Genomic DNA, 27699 nt, shown 5'->3' with positions numbered 1-27699 from the left:
GATTTATATGAATTGGCTTATATGCTTTGATGGAGTCCCCTTTGAGACTATCAAATATGCATTTATTGCCCGGGCTTAAGGATGTGGCTGTGAAACTAAATAACCCATAAAGAAATTGACCTTTTGGTGTTGGCATTGTTCTAATAAAGAAAAATAGAAATCTTTCATAGTACATATCCATAAAATACTGTTTTATAAAATGTTGATATAGGTACATAAAGAGTACATGATAATAATTAAAATTTATATAATATTTAAAGTTTACAAAGTTCTTTCTATGTGTTACCTCATTTGAGTCTCACAGTAACCTTGGGATTACACAGATTATTATCCCCTTTTTATAGCTGAAGAAAGTCAAGTTCAGAGGGATTGAGGGATTTGTCCATGATCACACAGCTAAGTAAATGTTAAAAATCAAGATTTGGATCCAGCTTTTCTTGACTCCAGTCCACCATCCTATCCATGGTGCCTCATTACCCTTTACTGTAAAAAGTATAGAGCAGTACCTTCCTTTTCTTGTCAATTCCTTCCAAATTCTAAACATGTTTGAAATATTATGTAGAGTATCTTTCAGTTATGGAAGTGCCTGAATTTTTCACTTTCCAAAATTTTTTTGGTATAGTTCCACCAATAATTAATAGAGGAGACCTTTTGGGGCTAGGTCTTTCTCCCAAAGAAGTGAAGATCAGAGTCAACAACAGCCTAACTCTGGAATGTGAAGCTTATGCGATTCCCGCTCCTGCCCTCAGCTGGTACAAAGATGGACAGGCCAGTCACTAATTTTTTCATTTAATTTTTTTGTTAATGCTGTGGGATAGTTTTTAAAAGTATACTTAAATATATTCTGTGTGTATATAGTTTCTCTGTTTCTAAAGAAAATTCAAGGAAGATTGTGAAACTTTAAAATTGGCATGCTATGAACAAATACAAATATTATTCTATAGAATTACATATGATTTTATGTATACATTTGAGGTGTTTGTGATTCTTATTTAAAAAATTTATTGCTGTCTTCAGTTTTCCCATTACCTTCATCACCTAATATAGCATTCTTTCCATTGAGCCAACCCTCATTACGATAATAAAAAAGTGAAAAAATTGTTCAGGAAAACTAAACAGTACATTGGCCAAGTCCAACATGGTTTTCAGGATTCCATACATATGGACTCCTGCCTCTCCAAAGAAGGGAAGGCTGTACATTCTGGTTAGTCTTGTTTAGGACCAAGCTTGGTCACTGTAATTTCTTAGAATACAGTTTTTATTGTTCTGTTGTTTATGAAAATTTGCCCATGCAAAGAGGATTTTCTTTTCTCTCTGGCCTACAGAGTTAGTGATTAGGCTTTGTAAAACTCAATCAAAAGAAATATCAATCAGCAAAATTATAGTGATATACACATCGCAGATCTTAAATTTGTATAGTTTCCTCTTTGACCACCCTAAACTCTTTAGTAAATCAGTGCATGAAGCTGAAAGTGAACATTAAGTACTTATAATACTCTGGGGAAATGAAAACTTTTTAAAATAAAGCACAGATCATTTAGTCTTGTGATCAGACCACATTTTATTTCTCATCCACTAGGTTGTTTTTTGCTTTTGTTTTTTTTCATGAATGTCATTAAAGTTTGAGTGCTGATGTGGCCAGACCAAAATAGGATTTTATTACTGTTAACACTAGTCAATACAGATGTGATTAACTAAGATGCTGATGTTTGTGCTGTTTTGAACATAATTAACCAAAGGGTCAGCAAAATATGATTTGGAGAATTTGAATTCTTGGTCATGTCCTAAATTTTCAAAGAACAGAGATTGATTTTTTAGATCCCAGATGGATTTTACAACACTGGCAGCTAGAGAAATTATCTCAGCTTAGATAATTACCTAATTTCATCTGGAAAGCATTGCAGGAGGAGAATAAGGAAACTCCCACTATGCTGTGTTTACAGTTTCTTCTCCAGTTGTGACTATGTTTTATAATTGATTATCAAGTCTATATATAAGTTCCTTTGAAAGGGAGAGAGCACGTTTTTATTTTAAAGTCATCTTTTCTTGTCCTCCATTTGATAATTCAGTACTTGTGATCTTTTTCTTACTTTTGGGACAAAAGAAGAAATCTTTCACTGGGAAAAGCAGTTATTTTTGTTTGGTAACTTTATCTTTAAATCTAAGCTCTAAATTTGACTCCCATGTATGACTTTCATTAAATCACTCTATTTCTGGCTCTTTCCTACCTCTTTAAATAGACACAATAATATAATAAAATCTTGAATTGCCAAGTTACTCATCTGTTTTTTCTTCCTTCTGCTACTGTCTCTAGAAGAGTGAAACGAGAAGCAAGAGACTATTGAATATGGTTGCTTGTTGACAATTTCCACAAAAATTTCATTGGTACTGGCTAATATGAGGTTAGAGATTATATGGTAGTCTCATATATGGTCTCACTTTTCCCTGTAGGCACAAATAAGTGAAATTTTACTATAACTTGTCAACTTTCAAAAGATGTTAAAAAAAGGACTGATAATGCTTAAACACGCAGGAGAAGTGTTGTAACAAAACTCTTTCAAGGCAATAACTAGTGTTATTGATAGGACACCAAGTCACAGGTGTACTTATAAAAGCATACTAAAGCTGGAAATTTTCAGTCACCAATGAAGAACACTCGTGTACTCGATAGAGAAAAAATGTTGAATTTGGTATCAACTCAATGTGTAACAAACAGTTCTTTCAAAAATCTTTTCCTTTGAAACTCCAGTTAAGTGTGATTAATTGACAATTCCATTTGTAACAATTCTAATGTTTCTTTTCCAACATGGTGATGATTCCTAAGAATTAAATTTTATCACAAAGAAATGCAGTATTTATCAGTTTATTTCAAATATATTTCAAAATTATTTCTATGGCCATAGCATTTCTGAAAAAAATGCAACACAAACTACAGCAACTAAAATTCACCTTAAAGAAAAACATAATCAATTAGGGAGATCTTGATTAAAAGAACAGGTGGTTTTTCTTTTTTTATCATGGTTGATAAACTTTTCAGAGCATACTGCCATCTATTTTGATTAAAATAGGAAATCAAGCATGGTAAAAATAGATATTGAATTTAAAGCAAAAAACAAACCCAACTGCATTCCAGTCCTAACTTGCCAGTGACAACACTCTGATCTTGGACTTAAACTTCTCTAAGCTTCAATTTCCTCATCTGTAAAATGGGAATACTATTACTTGCACTACCTACCTTAAAGAATTGTGATAAAGATTAAATGAGAAAACTGATTTGAAAGCATAGAAATTCAAACTATGATTTTTATATTATCTTCAAAAACTGTTAAAAATGATTAGGTGATCTATCAGAAAAATGGAGAAGACAACATTGTGTCTATAAAATAAAGTGATTATGTGGTGCCTCATGCTAACACTGTTTGAATTACATCACAGCCCCTTAAATCAGATGATCATGTTAATATTGCTGTAAATGGACGCACACTTCAGATAAAAGAGGCTCAAGTATCAGACACTGGTCGATATACATGTGTAGCATCTAACATCGCTGGAGAAGATGAATTAGAATTTGATGTGAACATACAAGGTAACAAGAAAATAAGTGAATGCCCCAGCCTTGTTAATAAAACTTACATGATTCAGATATTTATGATGTTCAGATACAGGTTCAATTATCATCTCAATGAAGCTGAATCTGAAATCTAAACCCTAGTCTCTGCCCCTGGGCACCAGACCCACATTGATTACACACTACCAGATGGATGTTTCCAACTGGATGTTCTATGGTATTTCAAACTCAATCTGTCTAAAACATAACTGTGATCTTTTCCCACAAACCTACACTTATTCCTGGATTTATTTCTGTTGGGGGCAGCAGCATCCTACCAATCACTCAGGTTCACAACATCAGAGTCATCTTTAGTTCCTTCCATATTTAATCAAGCACAAAATAATTTTGAGTTTACTATAACATTTTTTCTGATTGTTCTAGGAAACTCTCAGATTCTATATATTGCTGAAAAAGTGCTAATCTGCACTGGGAATTCCTTATACTAATAAAATCTCAGGTCCAGCCCATGTCCTTTTGCTTAGCATTTAAATCCCTTTACAATTTGGCCACAGCTTATCTTAGCTGACTGATTTTCACATTATTCGCAGTCATGCATTCCAAATCGCAACCAATTGCCCTACTTGCCATAGCATCTTCTGCCTCCAGTGCTACACACAGGAATGTCCCTCGTGCCTGGAATGTATGCCCTTCTCATTTCTGCCTCTTAGACTTCCTAGTTTCCTTCAAAGCTTAACTCAAATACCACATCCCACATGAGGCTCTTCTTGATTCCCCAAATTGTTAGTGTCCCCCCAGTTACTCTGTATTTAATTTGCTATTGTACATAGTAGAAGGTAAGCTTTTTTAAGGGTAGAGACTGTTTCTGTTTGTCTCTGTATCAATAGAGCCTGGCATTGTGCCTGGCCCGGGGTAAGTGCAGCATAAACGTTTTCTTGCTTCTTGGCTGATTAATTGACTTGCAATATCAGTGACCTATTATCTTTTGTGGATAATTAAATTATAAGACCCTTAAGGTCAAGGACTTTATTTATCTGTGTATGTTCCTCCACCTCTAGCAGAGTACATAGGAAGCAGTCAATAAGTGTGTAAAATTAAATCCAATTTAGAAAACAGGTGGTTGGGTTTTTTTGGAGGCAATTGAAGTTAAGTGACTTTCCTAGGGTCACACAGCTAGTAAGTGTCAGAGACTGGATTTGAACTCAGGTCCTCCTAACTCCAGGGCCAGTGCTTTATCCACTACATTACCTAGCTGCCCCTTAGAAAACTCATTTCTTAGAAATGTATGTCATGCCAGTCACTAGTATTTCAGTGGCATATATCATGGAGTCACAGAATTAAAGAATTTCAGGAAGGGAATTCAGTGGCCCTCTAGGCTAATCATATCCAAACAAGAATTCCCACTACAATATACCCAACTAGTATACATCCAGATTCTGCTTGAAGACCTCCAGTGAGGAATGATGTACCACTTCCTGCATCAGCACATTCCACTTTTCGATAAGTCTAACTACTAGTATGCTTTTTCCTAAGGCCAAGCATAAATCTGCCTCTTTGAAACCCCCATCCCTTGCTCCTCATTCTGAGGTGAACAAATCTACTTCTCTTCTGCATGACAGTCCTGCAGATACTTGAAGAAAGCAATTAGGTTCTCCTTCAGTCTTTATCAAAGCTAACCAGTTCTTTCAACCAGTCCTCATACAGCATGGATTCAAGGCCCTTCATCATTTTGGCAGCTCTATTCCAGACTTCCTCTGACTTAATTAATATCCTTTCAAAATGTTCTCAGAAATTAATATAGTACTTTTAAGTGGTCTTACCAATGAAGGGACTATCAATCATTTTTCTAATTCTGGAAGCTACACCCGTCTTAATGCAGCCATGCTTACACTTGCTTTCTGGTTGATGTATCACACTGCTGACACTCACACTGAGTTTACTCAAACTAAAACTCCCAGTTTGTTTTCGTGTAAACTGCTACCTAGTCATTCATTTCCTATTCTGTTTCTCTGAAGTTGATTTTTTGGACCCATATTGAACTTTACCTTTATTCCTATTAAGTTTGATCTTATTACTTTCAGGCTATCATTTTATCCTGTTGCTGTCTTGTATTCTGACTCGATAGAGTCCAATATGTTATTCCAGCTTCATATAATCCACAAATCAAAGTTATTGATACATATATTGACCAGCACAGGACCACTGACAAATTCCTTCGGCACTTTATAAAAACCCTCCCCTCTAGTTGATAGTGGTCCATTAATGACTTTTCTTTAGACATAATCATTTAAGCATTTTCTAACCTACCCAAATGTGTTATTATCTACCTGGCATCCTTCCTATCATGTCCACAAGAATATGATCAGAAACTCTGTCAAATGTTTTACTCGAGACATCTTAACGTACTGTGACTGTCCTGAAAGTTTCTGGAACTCGCTTAAGAATTCCTCGTTTTCTTTATGACTCTGCTCCTGTGGCCCCTTTTACATGAAGCCTTTCCAGGTCCCTCCCTCCACCTCTCACTCAGCTACGGGTCTTCTCACCAAACAAAAATTAATCTTGCATATACTTATTTACATACATGCTGGCTTTCCTGATAAAATGTAAGCTTCTTGAAGTCAGAGACTGTTAATTTTTTCTGTGTCCCCCAGCACCTAGCATATCACTGCACAAAGCAGACTATTAATAAATGCTTGTTGATTGTTTGATGTATGGCAAATTCTTCTGATCTCCTACTCTAACAAAAGCCATGATTTCTGCCTTTTAGTAATCATTGCTTCACTATCTAAATACTTTCAAACCATCCATTTAATAAATGTTTCCTACAACTTTACCAGAAATAGTAATCAGATTCCCCAGCCTATATTTTTTCATACTCTTGCTTCTTCCCTTTTTTAAAAACTTGTGTCATTTTTCCTTTTCCAACCACCTTGCAACACATTCCCCACCGTCCAAAATGTTTAAAAATCACGGAGTCTAACAATCGCATCTGCCCATTTTTTCAGGCCCTTTGGATGTAGTTCATGTGGGCTTTGTGATGTGACAGCATTGAAGGCAGCTAGCTACTCTTTTCTAACACCTCATTTATCTTCAGTTTCAAGTCCCAGTTGGCTCTTTTTGTTCTATTTTTTCCAGTGGAAAACAAAACAAAACAAAACAGCAGCAAAGCATTTCGGTATTCAATCTTTTCAACATCATCCATTATCTTTATCCCAATATATACAAGACAGTAGTCATCTTTTCTTTGATCCTTCTCCTATCCCCAGTATAGCTTAAACACACACATCACCTTTTTGTATCCTTGGTTATCAGATTTAATACTCTCTTAAAATTTAGCGTAATTTAAATACGTGTCTAAGATGTTCCTTTCTCTCCATAGTACCACCCAGTTTTCAGAAACTCTGGGAAATTGGAAATATGCTGGATACAGGCCGAAGTGGTGAAGCCAAAGATGTGATAATCAACAATCCTATTTCTCTTTACTGTGAAACAAATGCTGTTCCTCCTCCCACTCTTACATGGTTTAAAGATGGTTATCCTTTGACTTCTAGTGATAAAGCCTTAATATTACCAGGTAACAGTTGTTGGAGATCACGTAAGAATTTGAATGTCTGCCATTCACCTTTATTTTATTAAACCTTAGACCTTTTTTTAGCTCTGATTCACCTTTATTTATTAGATGCATTGGATTGATAAGCTTCCTAGTAGGGTTCTTAGGTTCTGTGTAGAGTCTGGGCAGTCAGAACTAAGATCAAGAATTAAATTAGTTGTTGAAGGATGTTGGCTGAATTTCCTTCCAGCTCTGCTTTCAGGCCACTCTATTCACTTAGCTTATTTGTGTCTTTGTTACTCTATAAATATAATGGGATGATCAAACTTAATTCTTCATATTATGAATTGCAAATTTTGAAAGGAATTTGAAAATTATTACTAACCAGTTCAAAGACAGCAAGACTCAATTCTAGGTAATAGAGAATATTATTTCTAATATTTCATTTCCTGCATGTTTCTTTGGTTAAAAGGCAGAATACAAGTGTTCACAAACTGGCCAGGGCACATCATTTATTTACTTTATGCAAAGTTGTCATTAGTAATTTTGTCACCCAAGGTAGGTAAACTTCATAAAATATGTCAAAATGAAAAGGCATTCTCAAAGCAAAATTTTAAGAAGAATTCACTTCTGGAACACAAAAAACCTGGAACACAAAGCACTGTTTGAGAATGAGAGATGTTTTATATCACTCTCTTAACTTGCTACTGCCTCTTTTTCTAATTTTCATTATCTCCACATTCCCCAAAAATGGAGAAGCCAAAATCAGCCCCATCAGGGAGTGATAGAGATCCTGGTGTCTTGTCAAGAACTACACTGTCTCTTAGCTTTCTATTGAATTAATTATGCTTGCTAATTGTGTTCCACAATCAGTTGTTTCTATGCTATTGAAAAAGCATAAATGCTGTTAAAACCCTTTAAAATTTGGTGCCTTTGAAGAAAGCCCATGTCATCCATCATAGTTACAGTTCTGACTATATGTGTGTATTGGCTTTTTTAATATCGATATTTTAAAAATAAGTTTACCATCTTAGACGGGGTTTCTTTTATATCACCAATTAGTGGTTTTATTATTTGCTGTGTTGGCAGGCAAAGTGGAAGCTTTCCAGTGTATACTGGTTGTTTAGCAAGATGAGTACATACTATCATTGTCATCCAATATGTTTACAGTGAAATTAAGTATTGGTTGAAATTGTTGTTGAAAGAGATTTTTAGGTTAACTGGGCATTAAAACTCAACCTGTTGTTGATGAAAGAACACTGAAAAAAGATTTATTGTAATTACCTGATGTAAAATCTCAACCAAACACACACTTAGATTTAGGGGAATAAGAATATTATGAAATATTGTTTCTAACTTCAAAACATGTTTTTGTTGTTATTTTTGTTTATTTGTTTTTTATTCAGGAGGACGAGTGTTACAGATTCCCAGGGCCCAAGTGGAAGATGCTGGTCGATACACCTGTGTTGCTGTGAATGAGGCTGGAGAAGATTCCCTTCAGTATGATGTCCGTGTGCTCTGTGAGTTTGTCTTACCTTTCCCTTTTTTGGCGTGGCAGAAAGAATACTACATCTAGAATCAGAGGACCTGAATTCACATTTTGGCTTTACCATATACTGCCTGTGTGACCTTGGGCAAGTCACTTAATTTTTCTAGGCCTTGGTTTCCTAATCTGTAAAATGAGGACTTTAATCTAGATGCTCTCTGAGGTCTCTACCAGCTCTAAATCTTACGGTGCTTTGAGAGTACTAGTGTCAGTCAATAAATACTTAGGTGCCTACTTAGTGCCTGCACTGTGCTAAGTGCTGGGGGTAAAAAGAAAAGGAAAGGTAGTCCTTGTTTTCAAGGAGCTCAATCTAATGGGGGAAATAAAAATGAACAGCTAAAAAGGGATGGAGGGAGGGAGACAGAGGGCACCCAGCTTGATGAAGTCATGCAGCCTGGTGGGAAATGATGAAGTTACTGCCCTGGCCCCTTCCTTAAATAAATTATCTGGAAGGAGCTTTCTGTGTTGGAACACTCTGCTTCTCAGCCAGAGGGATGGACAGGCCCCAGGGACAGGGGTACTGAGGAGATGTGAGTTTCTGAATTGATGTGATCTCACAGGAAGAGTGTCATTAACTCAGATCTTCAGATGTAGCTATATGAAACCAAATCAATGGTTTGAGTGAATTTTTCACTTTGGGATTTGCATGGGCACACACACTCTTTTGACTTTGACATATCAGTTTATTATGTATACAAAAATATTCATTTTGTATGCATTTAGTACTATAAACTAAAGCAGGCGTCCGCAAACTAGGGGCCCAAAGGCCAAATCTAGCCCATCATGTACAGTTTTGAACTAAGAATTTTTTTATACATTTTTAAATACAATAAAATTTTATTTTAAAACATAATGAATCATTCTTAGCTCACTGGACGGATTTAGCCAATAGGCCACAGTTTGGAACCCTGATCTAAAGAATACTATAAGCAATATAAATTTTAATGTTATATATTTTCAGCCCAACAGGGTATGTTGATATTCTATTTATTTTTGTTCTACATCATTTATTATTCTTGCCAAGATTTTACCATATCACTTGTATGTTGCAAAGGCAGCCTATACTGTTGGCCAAGTATAAATATTATAAATAATGAAAGCTTGCAAACAAATTAAATAATTATTGTTTGATTTTTTAAAAAGTATTTTCACTTGACAAAAGAATTTAACAGGGGTTTCCTTTTAATAACTAGTTTCCCTAGCATATTTACCATATAATCCACTTTGCCAAAAATACCTGAATATATACAAACTTTAAGAATGTCTGTTTAAAGTAAGGGTAATAATTTACAACTCAGTTTTATAGTACCATTTTAACTGAGTGTTATAGTTCAGTAACACTTACAAATTAGTTTGGAAATAGTACTAAAAAGATCTGGATTTCTGTAGGTTTGAAAAATAATAGGCTAATGTAGTTGTCCAAATAGATTTATATCCTGGTTCACTGATATATGATTGTAAGTGCTTTGGGGATATGTAGTAAAATCCCTACCCAGTAGTTAAGTCTCAATAAAAATCTAGGCACCTTTGGATTTAAAGTCTGACTGGCAGGCTATATACTCTAGCCTGAGAGTCTGTGTACACACGTATAATTTCTTTTTCTCAAAAATCACATAAAATTCCTCTAAACTTGCCTAAAAACTAAAATAATTTGAAAAAGACTTGTCTTTGCATTGTTAAAATATTTATTGCACTCTCCTATTAGTACCACCATCCATTAAGGGAGCTGACATTGATTTACCTGAAGAAGTCACTGTACTGGTCAACAAGACTGTGCTGATGGAATGTGTGTCAAGTGGCAATCCAGTACCAAACAATTCTTGGCAAAAGGATGGACTGCCCTTGGTAGAAGATGACCACCATATATTTCTATCCAATGGGAGAACTTTACAGGTAAAAGACAATTGCTACTCAGCAGAAGAACTTTACAGGGAAAAGGGAGCTACCTCACTTGAAAATTACCTGTCCTTTGTTTCTACTTGCACTACTGAAAATCATAAAGGAATCCAACACACTTGGGCCTTGCTAGAATGCTACCTTCAGATTCTATACCATTTGAGAGGAAAATATCATATTACAGTGCTATTTTTTAGTACCTGAAAGCCTAAGGTAGACATACCAGATTAAGAGAATACTTAAAATATAAACCAGTTGGAGACGTGTGTGAGTGTGTATGTGTGTGTGTGTGTGCGTATTTTCTCTTTAAAAACAAAAGTGCTTTGAACATAGTACTTGTTAATAAAAATCTATCGAATTAACCTAATTTTGCTTTTGGAAAATTAGAAGTGTTATGCCAAGGCTCCAGTGAGCTCTGAGGAACATTGCTATAGATTCCAGATTCTATAGTCCATATTTGTCTTTGTCCACATCATTATTTTCAGAAATATTATGTGCATTTACACTCACTAAAGATAAGAATTGTATTTGAGAAGATGTTTGGCACTTAGAGAAATTAACTAGCCCCACTGAGGCACCACTGAATGTGTTACTTAGGAATTCAGCATAGTAACATAGCCTGAAACAATTAGCATATCATTAAAAATGCCTGGGGCAGCTAGGTGGCACAGTGGATAGAGCACCTGACCTGGAATCAGGAGGACTTGAGTTCAAATCTGGACTCAGACACTTACTAGCTAGCTGTGTGGGCAAGTCACCCCACTGCCTCCAAAATAAAAACAAACAAAAAATTAAATAAAATAAATAAAAATACCTAACATATACTTTGGGAGTTGTTTTTACACTAGGGATATCAAGTTCAGTGCCTACCAATTGCTTTGAATTCTTAAACCATCCTCTAAAATCCCAAATGTAACTTTGGTGACCTCTTTACCTAATACAGAGAACAGGGTCCAAGAAATCTATCTGTGCAGAAGCTTCTTCTACATGGAGATACCTCAGGATGAAACTAGTCATGGGATCTCCTTTCCTAAAATTAAACAATACGTACCTAACTAGTCACATAATTAAGATGATAAAGAAAGTAATATGATCTAGATGACCTGCAGAAGCCTTTTTCTCCTCCTTTACAGAGGCCAGTGGTACAGTGATTACTGGGCCTGGGGTCAGGAAGGCCTGAGTTCAAATCCAGCCTCAGACACTTACTAGCTAACCCTAGGCAAGTCATTTTTCCTCTGTTTGCCTGAGTTTCCTCAATTGTAAAATGGAGATAATAATAGCACCTACTTCATAGGGTTGTTAAAGATCCAAGAGGTAATACTTGTTTTATAAAAAAAAAAAAGCTTAGCATGGTGCCTGGAAATATACAGTAGGTGCTATATAAATGTTTACTTCCCCCACGTTCTTATGAAAATAACTGAAAAGGAAAGGTACTGTTCAGTCTTGAAAACATTATGTTGAAGGCAAATATTGAATATGTGCTTATGTAAATATCCTCCTAAATTACTTCATCTGGAGTATCTTTTTTTTCCTTAGATACTAAATTCCCAAATAGCAGATATTGGAAGGTATGTGTGTGTTGCAGAGAACATAGCTGGAAGTACCAAAAAATATTTTAACCTAAATGTACACGGTAAGACGTCACTTCCAAAATATCTACTACTTTATGCTTGGCAAACCAGGAAAACCATGTTTCTGAATTCTTGGAACTGTTTGTGTTTTTAGTCCATGATCTTCATGTTAGCCTCTCTCCCTTTTTCTTTATCCCTTTTTGATATGAATACCCTCAGTAATGCTGATTCCCATCCAACTAGCAGACAATACAGATTTCAGATCTCACAGGCAGGGCAGGCACTTGCCTGTCGTATCAATAACTCAAGAGAAAGTGGTTATTCCTTTGCAAATGTACCCGTAACCAGGACTGAAATCCCAAAGGCTACAAAATAAGTTTGATATTAGTACATGGGTTCTAAAATCATAAAAATGTATCTTTAACCTCTGCTCTGTTTTCTCTGTACTACTGCAGCATAGCAGTAGCAATGAACTCCCTGGAATGTAGTAGAAACGATGGTGGAACTGGAGAAATACAGCCCCGTGTCATTATTATTGGGATAAATTAGGATAGCTTCATCTAAACCCGAGTGAGGTAGTATATGAGTGTGATAGCACTGCAAACAGGTTATCAAACTGGCTGACCTTACTATGAGGTATGAGGGAGACTACAGAAACAGGTAACTGATAAATCTCTGAGGAGAATGTAATAGCTCCACAGTGACAGTCTCTCTCTGTTTCTTCTGCATAGCCCTGGCTGCCAGTGCTTTCCATGTATACTTATGATGGATCTATGTCAAGGCCTGGATACAGACTTCAGCAAAGAAAGAGTATATGGGTTGATATGACATGTCACAGATTGAACACAGGGCTGCATATCTGATCCTCACTGAATGCATACTCTACAACCTAGCTGTAGACAAAGAATGTGCTTTGAGAGCTGTTATGTTCTTTAAGCACTTGACTGCTAATTAGTATTCTGTTGGTAATAAGAAGACTTAAAGAAAAGTATAACAAAAAACTATTTCTATGTAGCCGTTTCTTCTGGATTTTAAAATTAGAGATCTAGACCACTGTTTATGAAGTTTTTTTAAAAAATACCCCCCCCCCAAATATAAGTTGGTTAAAATATAAACTAGCTCATGAATTCTAGAGGGCAGTAGTTTTTAGGACATTTTATCTGGCAAAGGATTTCTGTTAAGCATCAAAGAAATTTATTATGGGTAAGCATACAGGATGGGGGAGCTAGGTGGTGCAGCAGAATCAATCATCTTCATGAGTCCAGCCTCAGACCCTGTGTGATCCTGGGATATTAGCTGTGTGATCCTGGGCAAGTCACTTAACCCCGTTTGCCTCAGTTCCTCACCTCTAAAATGAACTGGAAAAGGAAACGGCAAACAACTCTACTGTCTTTGCCAAGAAAACCCCAAAATGTGGTCATGGAGAGTTGGACACAACAGAACAACACCAACAAAAGCATACACGGGAGAATTTTACACCAGCTAATTTGGAATTTTAAGATATTTGAGACCTTTTGATTAAGCGTGAAATTTAATTTGGAAGGTAAAACTGATTTTTCTTTTTTCTAGGATTTTAGACACTTTTTTCATATAGATCTATTTGGCCAGCCAGCAGGCATAGGGAAAAGGATCTAGATTAGGTAGCTTTGAATGAGACGTAATGAAGGGAGTCTAAAAACTTACTTTTTAACTTTACAGGTTGGAATTTCAAGAGTCTGACTTCTTTCTTCTTTAACCACTAAGTGGTATTGCTAATCCCTTAAAACCAATTAGGAAGAATTGAATTATCTACTTGTACATTTTAAAATTCCTATTTAAATGGGAAAAAAAAATTAACTCTCCTTAAATTATATCTTCTCTTAGTTACTAAAGAATAATGAATTTTCTGGTTAGTTTGAGGGCTTTTACTTTGATTTTACCTTTGAGGTCCATTCTATTATTGTTCAACAAACTTATTGTGTTAAAAAAATGGCAACTAATCTTGAAACCAATTTTCTAAAATTATAAACAATTATAGCTTAGTGTCACCTAGACTTTATATCACACAGAGACAACTAATAAGTGTTTGCCAAGTGAATGAATAAATGACTTACTGACACCGTGGAGTCATAAAGTTATGTAGGTCTTTTACTCCAGGAATGGAGGAAAAAGGAATTTTGAATGAAAATATGGAGGAAGAATGAACATCTGCCAGAAAGAAACAAAAAGACTGCATAACTGTACCTTGACAACAGCCTTAAACAAAGCCAGTTTTTTCAACATAAATACACTGTAGCATAGTTCTGTTTAGCTTTAGAAATTCTTGTCCTCCCTTGCTATTGGGGAAGAATTATTCCTGCCAAACCCCCATGTAGGAAAGAAGCTGCAGACGAAACTGGTGGGGGCATTAGGGGATTCTAAATAGGAAGGATGACAGCTGGATTGGTTTTCATCACACAAGTTTTAGATCCCTGCAGAAACCAGTGGACCAGTTCCTAAATACAAACAATGTCTTTTCTTCAGTACTTTGGCAGCATACAGTGGCTGGACTTGTGTTGAGGAAATGGGGGAGTACTTATTGCTGACAATGTTGGACGACATTTTTAATGTATTTACTGTTGTAGTTCCTCCAAGTATCATTGGTACTAATCCTGAAAATCTGACTGTGGTGGTGAATAATTTCATCTCTTTGGCCTGTGAGGCCACTGGTTTTCCACCTCCTGATCTCAGCTGGCTCAAGAATGGAAAATCCATCAGCTTGAGCAATAATGCTCTCATTGTGCCTGGTAAGGAAGCTATTTTTCTGATAACCTGGGGAGAACTTTCTCCCCCTCCATTCATCTTAGCAAGAATGAAAATTTAGCACACTGTATTTTAAATTCTTGAAAATCTCCATTTGAGAAAAATTAATTCGCATACTTTTCTAAGCCCATAGTAGGTGTCCTAGTGGATACTGTGCTGGACTACGTTCAAATCCCAACTCAGATGGTTACTGGCTATGTGACCTTGGGAAAATCACTCTGCCTAATGTCCTCAGTTTCTTCATCTGTAAAATAGGGATAGTAAATAGCATTTACCTCCTAGATTTGTAGAGGGGATGAAATTATATATGTGAAAAGTACTTTGCAAACCTTAAAACATTATATAAATGCTAGTTTAAATAGTAGTAACAATTAATTTATATAGCAAATTTTACTTTTTCTTATTTTAGTAAGAGAGGCAGCATACTGGAGTGGATAGTGGATAAAATTGGTTTTGCAACCAGGACAACCTGGGTTAAGGAAACAAATTTAACATATTGCTGTGAGATAAGCAAGCTATGTAACTTCTTAACTCTCTAGACAATTCTAGAAGTTACCAAGAAGATGCCAATAAACACTGGTAGGAGTTTTCTTTCTTGGGAGTTCCACATACAAATGAAATCACAGATACAGTCTTTGTCTCTTCTTACTATTGTGGCTTTCAAATCTGAGAACTGAACTGCATTGCACTTCTTATGAGAATGACAGAAAAACAGGCAGTGATTCTACTGATGGATCCTTTTAATTACTACACATTTACAACATTACAGTGTTATAGTATAGAATAAGAAAAAGGTGGAGTGGGAATGGAATCCGCAATTTTGAAAATTTTCAAAGAATTTAAAAATCAACTTGGGAGCCAAGGAAGATCATTTTTAAAAGATGTTATTCTTTGGTTCATAGGCAATATTGGATAAAAAAAAATTTTAATTGTATCAAGCTTCAAATACACAATACATTGTCACATCACTGAACTCTTGGTGGGGAAGGGTATAGCAAGTAAGGAATGATGAATCAAATGAGATCCAAATGTTAGAACCAGGTCACTAGATGCCTGCCTCTTCACTTCAGGTTCAATTTTAGCTTCAAGATCCAAATGTGATTTTTGAAATATTTGCTCAATTATTCAATTAGTCCAAGTAGACCAGATTTTTTTTTAAAGGCAATGTATTTGATCAACACTAATAAGCTTAAAAGTTAGAGAACAAAATTGTAAGATCCTTAGGGCTGCAGACTACCTTATACTGAATTTTCTGTCTGCATGGCCTCTTCCTCTGCATGAGTAGAATAGAGGCAAAGATCTAAACTCGATATTCATTAAAAAATTTAAAAAAACTTTAAAAAATTATAATTACTAGTTGCTCAGCAGTACTTAAATTTTACAGTTCTGATATGTCCCTATCATATAAGAAAGAAAGTCCTGTGAATTATGTCATTTATCGGTAAGGTAATAATAGAAATGAGAGAATAGAGAATGAATTCCTTCCTTTTAATCATTAAAACACTTCTTTGTCTCTTATAACTTAAAGATGGATCATTTTAAAATGCCTACCAGATTAATGTAATAACTAGATTGATCCTTGTACTATCATTATTTTTTTCCCCCTTCTGATACAATTCAGGTGGCAGAAGTCTTCAAATTATACGGGCCAAAATATCTGATGGTGGGGAATACACATGTATAGCAATGAACCAAGCTGGTGAAAGCAAGAAAACAATTTCCCTGACTGTTTATGGTTTGTTTTCACTGTACTCCAAAAATATATCCTATATTCAATTTACAAGGAAGTTTTTCATCCAAATTAATTTTAAAACCTTACTTTTTTTTCTTTCTTCAGTTCCCCCAAGCATTAAAGATCATGGCAGTGAATCTGTTTCTGTAATTAACATACGAGAAGGATCTCCAGTGTCATTGGAGTGTGAGTCGAATGCTGTTCCACCTCCAGTCATAACCTGGTATAAGAATGCACGAATGATCGTGGAATCTGCTAACTTGGAGATTTTAGGTGATGGGCAAATGCTACACATCAAGGGGGCTGAGGTACATCGTTTGTTCTCCTCTGCATGGTGTTTCTTATTGGAAAGAAGGTGGGGGAAATGATGGCCACGTGATCTTTTTCTATAATGAATATAATTTTCATAAAGGCAAAGTACTGTTGTCAGATAACCTGAATTCTGGTTCAAGCTCTCTCGTTGGCTTGAGTACTTTGAATCCCAGTTTCTTCATCTATACAATTAGGGGATAAGACAGAGAGCTGTCTAAAGGAATTATCAATACCTATGAGATCACAGACTTATACAAGTATGATTCTATTCTTCTGTTGCTTTGTTTTTGTGACTTTGAAGCCTTTTAACTTGCATAAATTTGTTTCTCACAGAAAATAGATTTGACAATTGAAACAGAATACTGTATCTTTTAAAGCATAAAATATCTAGAAATTTTAGTCATATTTTATACTATGTATAATGTGATCATTCATAACTGAATGGAAAACATTCAATAATAAGGTTTTTTTGTTATTTTTTTAGGTGTCTGACACAGGCCAATATGTATGTAGAGCTATAAATGTAGCAGGACAAGATGATAAAAATTTCCATCTTAATGTTTATGGTAAGTATCTGTATTGAATTACTGTTTGTTATAAGATATGAATAAGAAGACAGTTTTGCTGAAATTAATGCAGTAAATACATACATTCTATGATACTTCTCTGTCATTACAGTACCACCTAGGATAGAAGGACCCCAAGAAGAGGAGGTTGTTGAGACTATCAGTAACCCTGTGACTCTTGCATGTGATGCTACTGGAATCCCTCCACCTACTCTGGTATGGTTGAAGAATAGAAAGCCAATAGGTAATGTAACTGCACACAATGAATTTTTTTTTTGCTTTTTACTTATATTGATAGACAAAATTGCAAATTTTCAATGTTAATGCATAAAATTTATCCCCACTGAATTTCACAATATTAGATTCTACCCACTACTCTAGCCTTTCAGGATTTCTCCCTCCCAACTTCTGTCATTGGCAAATTTGATGACTGTGCCTTAACTCAAGAGTATGCCTTTCTCTCACAGTAATAATTAACTTTAACAGTTGCCCACCCTTGATGTATATAAATTTAACAAATGGTAATCTCAATGTGATTACTCCTAATACCAGTGCACACTGAAGACTACACTGTCAACACTCTGTCATCTGATCCATATTACCTCCATTTGTGTGAAGCCTTCCCAACCTCATAGAATCTGCCACAGATTAAGTTCCCTTTCATTGCCTTCAAGAACCCAGCTATTAGTGTATGTGTAAATACATATATATGTTGCAGTTATTATTATTATTATTAACCAATTCATCAACTTATATATTTACCAGGTAATCAACCAATAACCAGTATTTCTTAACTCTATTACAGAAAAAAAAAGTTTGATATAATACCTCAATGAATTATAGAATTTTAGTGTTAGAAGGAACTTAGTAGGTAGGCACTTTTGCCAAAAAAAACCTGAAAGGAATCCCCAGTATAATATATCTAACACTGGCCATGCAGTTTGTATTTGAAAACTTTCATTGAGGGTAAACTCTCCACTTCCTAAGTTATCCCATTCCACTCTTGGGCAGTTCTAATTATTAGGAAAATTTTACTAACATCAATCCTAAATTGGTCTTTTTGCAACTTCTGCTCATTGCTCCTTGTTCTCTCTTCTAGCACCAAGTCTTTTACGTGACAGTCTGTCAGGTACTTAAACAGAGCTATCTTTTCTACACTGAATCTTCTCCCTTCTAGATAATAAACTTCTCCAGTTCCTCCTAGTAGTCTTCGTATGCCATAGACTCAAAATCCTTCATAATCCAGATTGACTTTTTCTGAATATTCCAGTTTATCAATATCCTTGTTTAAACTGTGGGACCCTGAACTGAAACCTTACCAGAGCAGAGTACAGATCTATTATCTTCTTATTCCTGGAAGCTATCTATGTACATCTTAATTCAGCCCAACTTTATATTGAAATTTTTGGGATGTCACATCACACTGCTGACTCATGTTTATAGTGCTTTTAATCCACTAAAACCTCTAGACTTTTTTTTTTAAATAAACTGCTGTTAAACCATTCCTTTCCTATCTGGTACTTGAAAAGTTGGTTTTTTAAAAAACCAAATATAAGACTTCATATTTATCCCCATTCAATTTGAACATATTACATTTAGCCCACTGATCTAGCCTATCAGGATCCTTTTTGGATCCAAACACTGTCATCGGTGTATTAACTTTCCATCTCAACTTTGTGTCATCTGCAAATCTGATAGGCATACCTTTATCCAAGTCACTAATAAAAGTGATAAATAGCACAGATTCAAGCAAAGGTTCCTGAAAAACATCTCTAGAGATGATTTACCAAATTGACACTGAACTAACAATGACAGTTCTTTGAGTCTGGCCATTTAGCTAGTTCTGAATCCATCTAATGGTATTATCACCTAGTCCATATCCCTTCAACTTTTCCATAAGAATAGTATTAGATACTCTACGAAATGTATTATTAAAAAAAAATTAAGGGCAATTTCTTCATAAACGGCTCTTTGTAATCCCTACGTATTTTTCTTGGTTTTCACTAACCATTTCTTTAATTATTTCTTTTAGAATTTCCTCTAGGAATTCAAGTTGAGTTCACTGGCGTATAGATTGTATCTTTTTCTCCTTTTGTGACAATCAGGACATTTGCTCTTTTCCAGTCCAGCAGTGCGTTTTTCATTTTCCATGCTCCTTTCAATATCATTAATACTGACTTATATCAATATCTACTATTTCCTTCAGTACACAAGGATGTAGTTCACCTGGTCCAAGTCACTTGAATTCATCAAAGACAAACAGATTCTTTCTTGCATTCTTCCTTATATTGGACATCAGATCTCTTGTTACCCATTTTTGGTCTGTCATTCTCATTCTCTTTGGGAAAACAGAAGTAAAATAAGAGTAGCTCTGCCTTCACTTTGAATAAAATGATTATAACTGATAACAAACAGTGGTTCATACCTTCTTTGATGGTCCCCTGTCTTAACTTGGTTTAAAAAAACTAACCTTTTTTTTGTTGTTGCCCTTAGCTTTTTTCACTAGTCTCAACTCATTCTGAGCTTTAGTACTTCTAACATTATTTTAATAGGAAAATGCCAAACTGTGATGTGCATCCTTTGTTGCCTAACCTTGCTTTCATCTTTTTACATATCTTTTAAAAATCTAAGTTGGATAATGAGCTCTAAATTAGCAGGTGATTAATCTACATAATTATCTTCAAACAACTCCTATTTTTCCTCATTAGGATTGTTTCCTTTTGTTTGTATAGAATCTTTCTTGACAGTTTGCCATCTCTCCTAAAATAGTTCCCCATATAGAATTTTAATTCATAGTATCCTACATACCTTTCCTCTGAAACCTCTGAAGCATACCTTTGAAACCAATTTGCTTTCCCAAAATTAGGGTGCATGTCAGACAACCCAGATTCCCTCTCTGTCAAAAATTCTAGGAGGAAGTAGTCAGTCCCCTTGTCTCAGTGTTCCCGTCATTTTCACCCTAGAAATGTATTAAAGAAAATTAGGAGCAACATAAGATATCCCCTTGTTGGTTCTTCTACCTTTTGAAGGAGAAGGGAAAAGGAGTAAGTATTTATTAAGACTCTGCTACATGCCAGCCACTGTTCTAAGAACTTTACAGAATTTTATTTAATCCTCATAACAACCATATGAGCTAGGTGCTTTTACAATTGAAGAAACTGAGGCCAACAGAGTTGAAGTGACTTGCCCAAGGGTATACAGCTAATAAGTATCTGTAACCTGATTTGAACTCAGGTCTTCCTGACTCTGGGAAGGATGAAATTATCAGTAAGTCAAGTTACAAAATTGTTTTGCAGCTATTCTCCTTTGGGCAGAGAAAGCTCTCCAACAGAAATCTGGATATGTTAAGGTCTCCTTTATTACCAGGCAATACATCTGTGTTGCCAGGTTTCTCTAACTCCTCATATACTGCCTCTTTCTGTTCCAGTGGTCTCTGATGACAAATCACTTCTGTTTCTTCCCTTTTACCTTCTCCTACATGCTTTTTGCTGTGCTTTGTACTTCTGATTTCTAGAGTTCTCCACATGAATATACCAACTTCATATGCAGTCTATTTTTGACTAAAATTTACCCACCCATAGCCATATTCAAGTCATGTACTTGACCCCACCAAATCTCAGTGATACCAAGCAGTCAAATTTGCATCTTTTAATTAGGAAGTCTAGTTTCTCTTACTTATAGCCTAAACTATAGACATTTTTGTATAGACATTTAAGGCCATTGGTTTTGCTACTGATTCCTTTCTTGGATTTTTGTTTCCTGGGAACTTACGGGTTACTCAAGTTATATTCTTCTTTCTTCATTGTAGTACTTCTCTGTGGTGACTAGTTTGGTAGCAGAAAAAAATATGCATTTTCTCCCTTCTTTCTTTTCAGTTTAATACCTTCTTGATTTGACTTGCAAGACCATGGGCAAATACATTCTTACCAGCTATTGTTAGGTATACTCCTTCCCTGAGTAGGAGTCTGTAACATCTGTAATTTAAGCCATTATCCAGAATTCCAGAAGTCCCACTTATATAGCCTATATGTATATTTATATTTCCTTATACATGCACAATGATTATTTACATAGAAAGTTGCAACATACCAGTACAACTTTAGCTATCAGTAAGAGATAATTGTCATACTCAATTAATTTTAAAATTAAATATTGGCAGATGATAATGCTATAGATATTACTTGCTAAATTTCTTATTATCTTTTTTCTGTTTTTTGTTTTGGTGAGACATTTGGGATTAAGTGACTTGCCCAGGGTCATACGACTAGTAAGTGTCAAGTGTCTGAGGTCAGATTTGAAATTATTTGCTAAATTTCAAAAATTGTAGATCAAATATCCATACCATATATTCAAGCTTCTTATGGGCAGGAAACTACCTTATTTATCTCTTTGTCTTCTCTTATGCCTATTATATCACATCCTATGTAGCTACTTAATGAATGTTTGTTGAATAATGAAGGAAAGAAGGAAAAATATAATATTAAGTTTATTTTTTGTAAGTCTAAATTATGATTTAAGATGAGCAGAAAAACATTTTACCTAATTTAAGAGAAGAAATCCTTAAGAATAGAAAACAATTTTAAACTGATAATTTGTAATTTACAAAGGAATCTAAGATACTTTAATCTATCCCACAGATCTTTTTTTTTTAAATAGACCAGGTCTCCCTATCTTGCTTAGACTGGAAGTTCAGTGTCTGCTCATAGGCTAGGTCCCACTTTGACCAGCATGGGAGCTTTGACCTACTTTGTTTCCAACTTGAGATACTTTGCTCATTCTTATGCAATTTGGTGGCTCCCTCTTCCTTGGAGCTGACCATATTCATGCTAAATTTAGTGGAGACACTCAATTGGTTTGATTTGCTGCTCGAAATTCCTGAGCTCAAGAAAGTCATCAGCCTCAGCCTCTCTAGTAGTGAGGAATATAGGAATATATCACTATTAATTACTTTTGTGTGGACAGCGACCCTAACCCAAATTAAACTCAGAGACTTCTCAAGGTGGAAAGCAAAGGTTACCTTTATTACAATCTCGGGAGATGGCTGTCTGTTCATTCTGACAGAGAGGCCGGTATGCAACAGGAGAAGCCTTATAAACCCTAATGCAAACAAGTCCCCACCCACCACTATCCTTTATTCCCCTTAACTGGGGGGTGGGCTTACATTCTAACTGGGAGGTGAGGCTTACATTCTAAGCTGGAAAGTTTCTTCCTATCCCCTTAACTGGGAGGTGGGGCTTGCATTCCAGGCAAGAAATTCAAAGACAAGGAAAGAGGCAGGAAGCCAAGGGCAAATGGCTCAGGTTGGGGGCGGGGGCAGGGCTTATTCTTTCTGTTATGAGCTTAAAAACAGGGTCTGTGTGGGGGAGGACTTTGAAAGTAATAATCAAGAATTACTGACCTTTTGAGGAGGCTTCACTTCTAGGAGTTCATCTCTCACACTTTCAAAAATGCTTTTAGCCTCTAATAAATAATTTTGGCAATCAATTACTGCTTTACAATGTAATTTGAGATCTGGTTTTAAAAAATAAGTCATTTCATTCCTTTTTTTCATTATTGCCTTTTAAATTCTTGAATTTTTGTTTCTCTAAATGTATTTTATCTAATTTTATAAAGTAAACCCCCTTATAGTTTGACATTTCAATAAGTATTGGTAGTTTAGTATTTCCAGTCACTCTTATTAACTGGGATAATTTATATTTTTTTTAGGCATTCCTCTTTCTTTTAATTCTTAATGTTTCTACCATATAATTGTGGCTATAGTAGTTATTAATAATTCTCTCTTCATTTTTTATTTTGGCAGTTTGGTTTTAAACTTTTAAAAGTTAAGTTAGCAAATGGCTTATCAATTTTGTTATTTTTAAACTAGTTATTTTGTTTTGTTAAACATTTACTTTTCAATAGGGCAACATTTTATAGAAGAGCGCTGCACTTGGATCCACAAGAGCTGGATTAGGTCTTTATCATATATCCTGTCATAGCAGCTGTCATTTAATTTTGAAAGTTATTTAATCTTTTCAGCATTACTTTTCTACAAAGTGGAGTCATTAATACACTATCAATCTCACCAGGTTATATGCAGATCAATTGCAGATATATTTGAAATGACTTTTTAACCATAAAATCATACATCTATATGATATATATTTTACTGATCTAGTTTGTTAAAGTTAACTTAGAATAAAATTGAAATATTAAGGCAGGTAGATGATATACTATCATACATATAATGTAAATGTCATTTTAAATACTTTCTTTGAAATCTTTCCATGTTCATATGAGTTCTTTTTCAAGAAAACCCAATAGCATAAAATTCAGACTTATAAAGCAGATTAAAAGGTGACTATCTGCTTTATAACAGAATTCACTACTAGGCTACTTTAAATGAATTTCTACATTTATAATAGGATTCTTCTCTTAAAATTAAAGTACACTTTTGATGAATACTCCTACTATATGAAGCAAAATGAATTGTTCCATATTTTAAGTGTTATGGTATTGTAGGAAATTGCAGTGATTTCTCATTAGGAAAAGAACAGATTGTCAGGTTTTTAAAAAAACAATTTATGTATCCATAGAAAATTCTGATTCACTTGAGATCCATGTTTTGTCCGGTGGAAGCAAGCTACAGATTGCACGGTCTCAACATTCAGACAGTGGAACATATACTTGTATTGCATCAAATATAGAAGGAAAAGCTCAGAAAAATTACCTTCTTTCAATTCAAGGTATGTGCAGGCACACTGGATACAAATAAGGTTATCTTTCATTAACAACAAGAAATAGGCTTAACATTAAAGTAAATTTGCAAATGGTCCAAGATATATTTACATCACGAAAAAGCTATTATTTCATATCATTTGCATTAACCCTTTCCATATTTACCAGTATCAAAGTAATCTGTTTCTCATGGCCTTTCAGTGTCCATTATTGTGGAAAGTGTTTGTTGAAACTGTCACCTACTCACAAAATGAATGCTTTTAAACTATCCTGATTTTTTAATCCTGAATATAATTAGCTCTGGTTCTATTATAAGTTGCAGAGTTTCTATAGCCTATCCTTTTATAATGTGAGCTCATAGAAGATAATTTTTTTAAGCACTTAGCAAAGGTGAAACAGAAGAGGACACTTTATAGCTGCTCCATCCCAAACCCTGACTCAACATTGTGCTCCACTCATATCCTCTTCCCCCACTTCCCAGGCATGGACTGTCACAGCTTCTATCAAAAGACTTGGACAGTGCTTTGTTGCCTTCATTCCAGTACATACAAGTCCTGATGGGTATCCTAGTCCCAAAGAGGAGGTGAAAAAAGACATAGTAGAATTAACAACTCTCTGCCTCCTGAAATCCCACTCCTCTGAAAGAAAGGGACATGAGACAGAATAAAAGCAAAGCTACAGACTCTGAAGAGAAGAAGGAGAAGCCAGTAGACGTTCACTTTTCTCTTCTCATTCCCTGGCTCCCTGGTACTTTGGGGCATATAGGAGAAAGAACACCTGGGGAGGATTCCCCACAAACACTTGCTAGCTTAGGATTAATGAAGCAAGGTGTGAACAGGCTGTCCACCTGGCATCCTAGAAGTAACTGTTAGACCCCAAGACTCTTCAATTCCCAGGATCCAGGGCCTGCTGGACAAGCATCAGACTTTGTGGGTCTGGATGGTGGGGAGGGTGCATTGTTTATATGCTCATATTACACTGACACTCTTTCCATAAGTGTCTCTTATACATTTGTATCAGATTTTTTAAATGATAGTTTAAGTAGATAATCTCTAAGGTTTCTTCCAGGTCTAAAGTTCTATGTATATGTCTAAACATAGATATCAAGTTGTTTAATGCTTTGGAGGTAGTTATTCTCATTGATGAAAGTTATGGTTATTTCTGCAAAAGTTCCTCCAAATATTGTTGGTTCTGAAATGCCAAGTGAAGTCAGTGTCCTTCTGGGAGAAAATATTCATCTAGTCTGCAATGCCAATGGAATCCCAAGACCTGTTGTTCAGTGGCTGAAAGATGGAAAACCTATAACCAGTGGTGAAATGGAAAGAATACGGTATGTTTAAATATGAACTTAGGGATTAACCTTAGTATGCAAATGATGTTATTCAAAATTGTACATTAAGAAGTAACGGAAAGAGAACTATACTTGGGTTTAAGTCCTGGCACAATCATTTAATAATTCAGAGTAAGTCAATTTACTCTCTCTGACCCTAGAGTCCATAGCTTTAAAATGAGGATTTTATTATTTCCACAACCATGATATGCTATAGACCACTATAACTAAATGTGAACTACTGTTATTATAATTGCACATGGTAAGTTGTTCTATGCATACATCTTATATATCAACTGCTTAGAATGTTACATAATGGTCATCTTATTCAATATATGCTTATTTTAAAATTCATAGAATGATTTTACTGGTTTCTTGTGAACTATCTCAGAAGATGAAAGAACATTATAGCTTCTAGCACATTAGTAAAGATGATGGCTTGTCCCCACATTTTTCACCCTTCTGTCTTTAAATTGAGTTTCTTTCACAAGATAAAAGATAAATTTCAAGAAACATGATTTAATAAATGTTCCTCAGATAAATGACATCAAAGGTTGAGTTCTGTATAATAGGCTCCACTAGTTTGGTGTGAGCAAAAAAAAATAGCCCTTTTCCTTTAAAAAAAAAAGCATTGATTTGGCCTGCTTTATTTTCTAAATTTCTTGATTGAAAAAGTTCAGCATATATTATAAGAAAGTTATTCTTTCTAATTTGTTTGTTTCAAGCAAATTACAACTTTGCCATCTACCTTCTTAGAAATGATCTAGGAACCTGAAGCAACCATATTTGCCACATACCACTCCATCTCTCAAAAGTCAATACAGATGAACAAAATACACTGAAATACTACTTAAACTAATATCCTGGTATTTCATTCTAATGCTGTTGTCAGACTGTGTGCCACAATACAATATCATAGGCAAAACGGTGAAACAGATATTTCTTTGATACTTTCAATAAAAAACCATGAGGCATGCTCTTAACTTAATTTAAAAAAACTTAATACGAAAAAGGAATAAATATTTTACTTTAGTAAAATGCATCATTTAAAGCTGGTCACTTGCTCACTTTTATTTTTAACTGAATTATTTTGAATAAATAAATTTCAAATAAATTAGTAGTGAATAAACAAGTTTTTATTAAGTACTTACTGTATGCTAGGCACTGTTCTAAGCACTGAGGATACAAAGAAAGTCAAAAACATGTCTCTGCCCTCTAGAAGACAACATACAAATAAGTATATAGATACAGACTATATATGTTATAAACAAAAAAGTTAATCTCAGAAGGACAGAAAAAGTTGGGAAGGAAAGGAGAAAGAGGGAGGGGGAGGACTTGGAAAGGCCTCCTAAAGGGAGTGGTATTTTGGTTTGAGTCTTAAAGGAAGTCAATGAAGCCAGGAGTTGGAAGTAAGGTGGGAGAGAATTCTGGGTATGAGAGGCAGCCAATTAAAAAGCCCTAGATTTGGGGAAAGGAACAGCAAGAAAGAGAATGAAGCTGAAACACAGAGTCTCTGGAGGGAAGTAAGATGTAAGAAAACTAGAAAGTTAAGAAAAGACCAGGTTGTGAAGAATTTTAAATGCCAAAGTATTTTATATTTGGTACTGAAGGTAATTAGCAGCTACTGGAGTTGACTGGGGGGAGGGAAGCAATAGGGTCAGATGTCTGAGATGGGGAAATCATTTTGGCAACTGAGTGGATGATGGATTGGAGTGGAGAGAGACTTGAGGCAGAGAGATCAATTAGAAGACTTGAAGTAATACAGGTGAAAGATGATAAAGCCATGTACCAGTGAGGAGAGGAGGGGATATATAGGAGAGATACTTTAAAGTAGAAACAACATTTGGCAAGAGATTGGATATGAGATGAGTACAGGTGAGGAGTTAAAAGACGACGATGTTGCAAACCTGGCTAACTGAGAGAAAGGTGGGGCTTTGGACAGTAACAGGAAATTTGGGAAGAGGACAGCATTTGGGTGGAATGATAAGGCATTCTCTTTAGGACACATTGAGTTTATTAAGTGTTTACTACATGCCAGGCACTGTGCTAAGTGCTCATAACTACATAAGAAAAGACAGTATACTAGCTCAAGGAGTTTATATTCTAATGGGGAAAATAAAACATATTGGC

General features: G+C 35.2%; 1 protein-coding gene across 1 annotated transcript in view; it reads left to right on the top strand.

Moving 5' to 3' along the window:
- The window catches only part of HMCN1 (hemicentin 1), a 495504-nt gene that overhangs the window by 351068 nt on the left and 116737 nt on the right, over positions 1-27699 (top strand). Inside the window, 13 exon segments of the mRNA XM_020984406.2 lie at positions 623-768; positions 3436-3586; positions 6948-7142; positions 8525-8638; positions 10370-10557; positions 12097-12193; positions 14735-14896; positions 16534-16647; positions 16750-16952; positions 17441-17522; positions 17635-17766; positions 24098-24247; positions 25410-25569. Of these exon segments, the coding sequence (XP_020840065.1) occupies positions 623-768; positions 3436-3586; positions 6948-7142; positions 8525-8638; positions 10370-10557; positions 12097-12193; positions 14735-14896; positions 16534-16647; positions 16750-16952; positions 17441-17522; positions 17635-17766; positions 24098-24247; positions 25410-25569 (1894 nt within the window).

Source organism: Phascolarctos cinereus, unplaced genomic scaffold (genome assembly GCF_003287225.1).
Source record: "Phascolarctos cinereus isolate Bilbo 61053 unplaced genomic scaffold, phaCin_HiC Scaffold_5;HRSCAF=322, whole genome shotgun sequence".
In the NCBI taxonomy this organism is placed as follows: domain Eukaryota; kingdom Metazoa; phylum Chordata; class Mammalia; order Diprotodontia; family Phascolarctidae; genus Phascolarctos; species Phascolarctos cinereus.
Note: the sequence above shows the minus strand (reverse complement) of the source record. Positions and strands in the feature narration are given on the sequence as shown.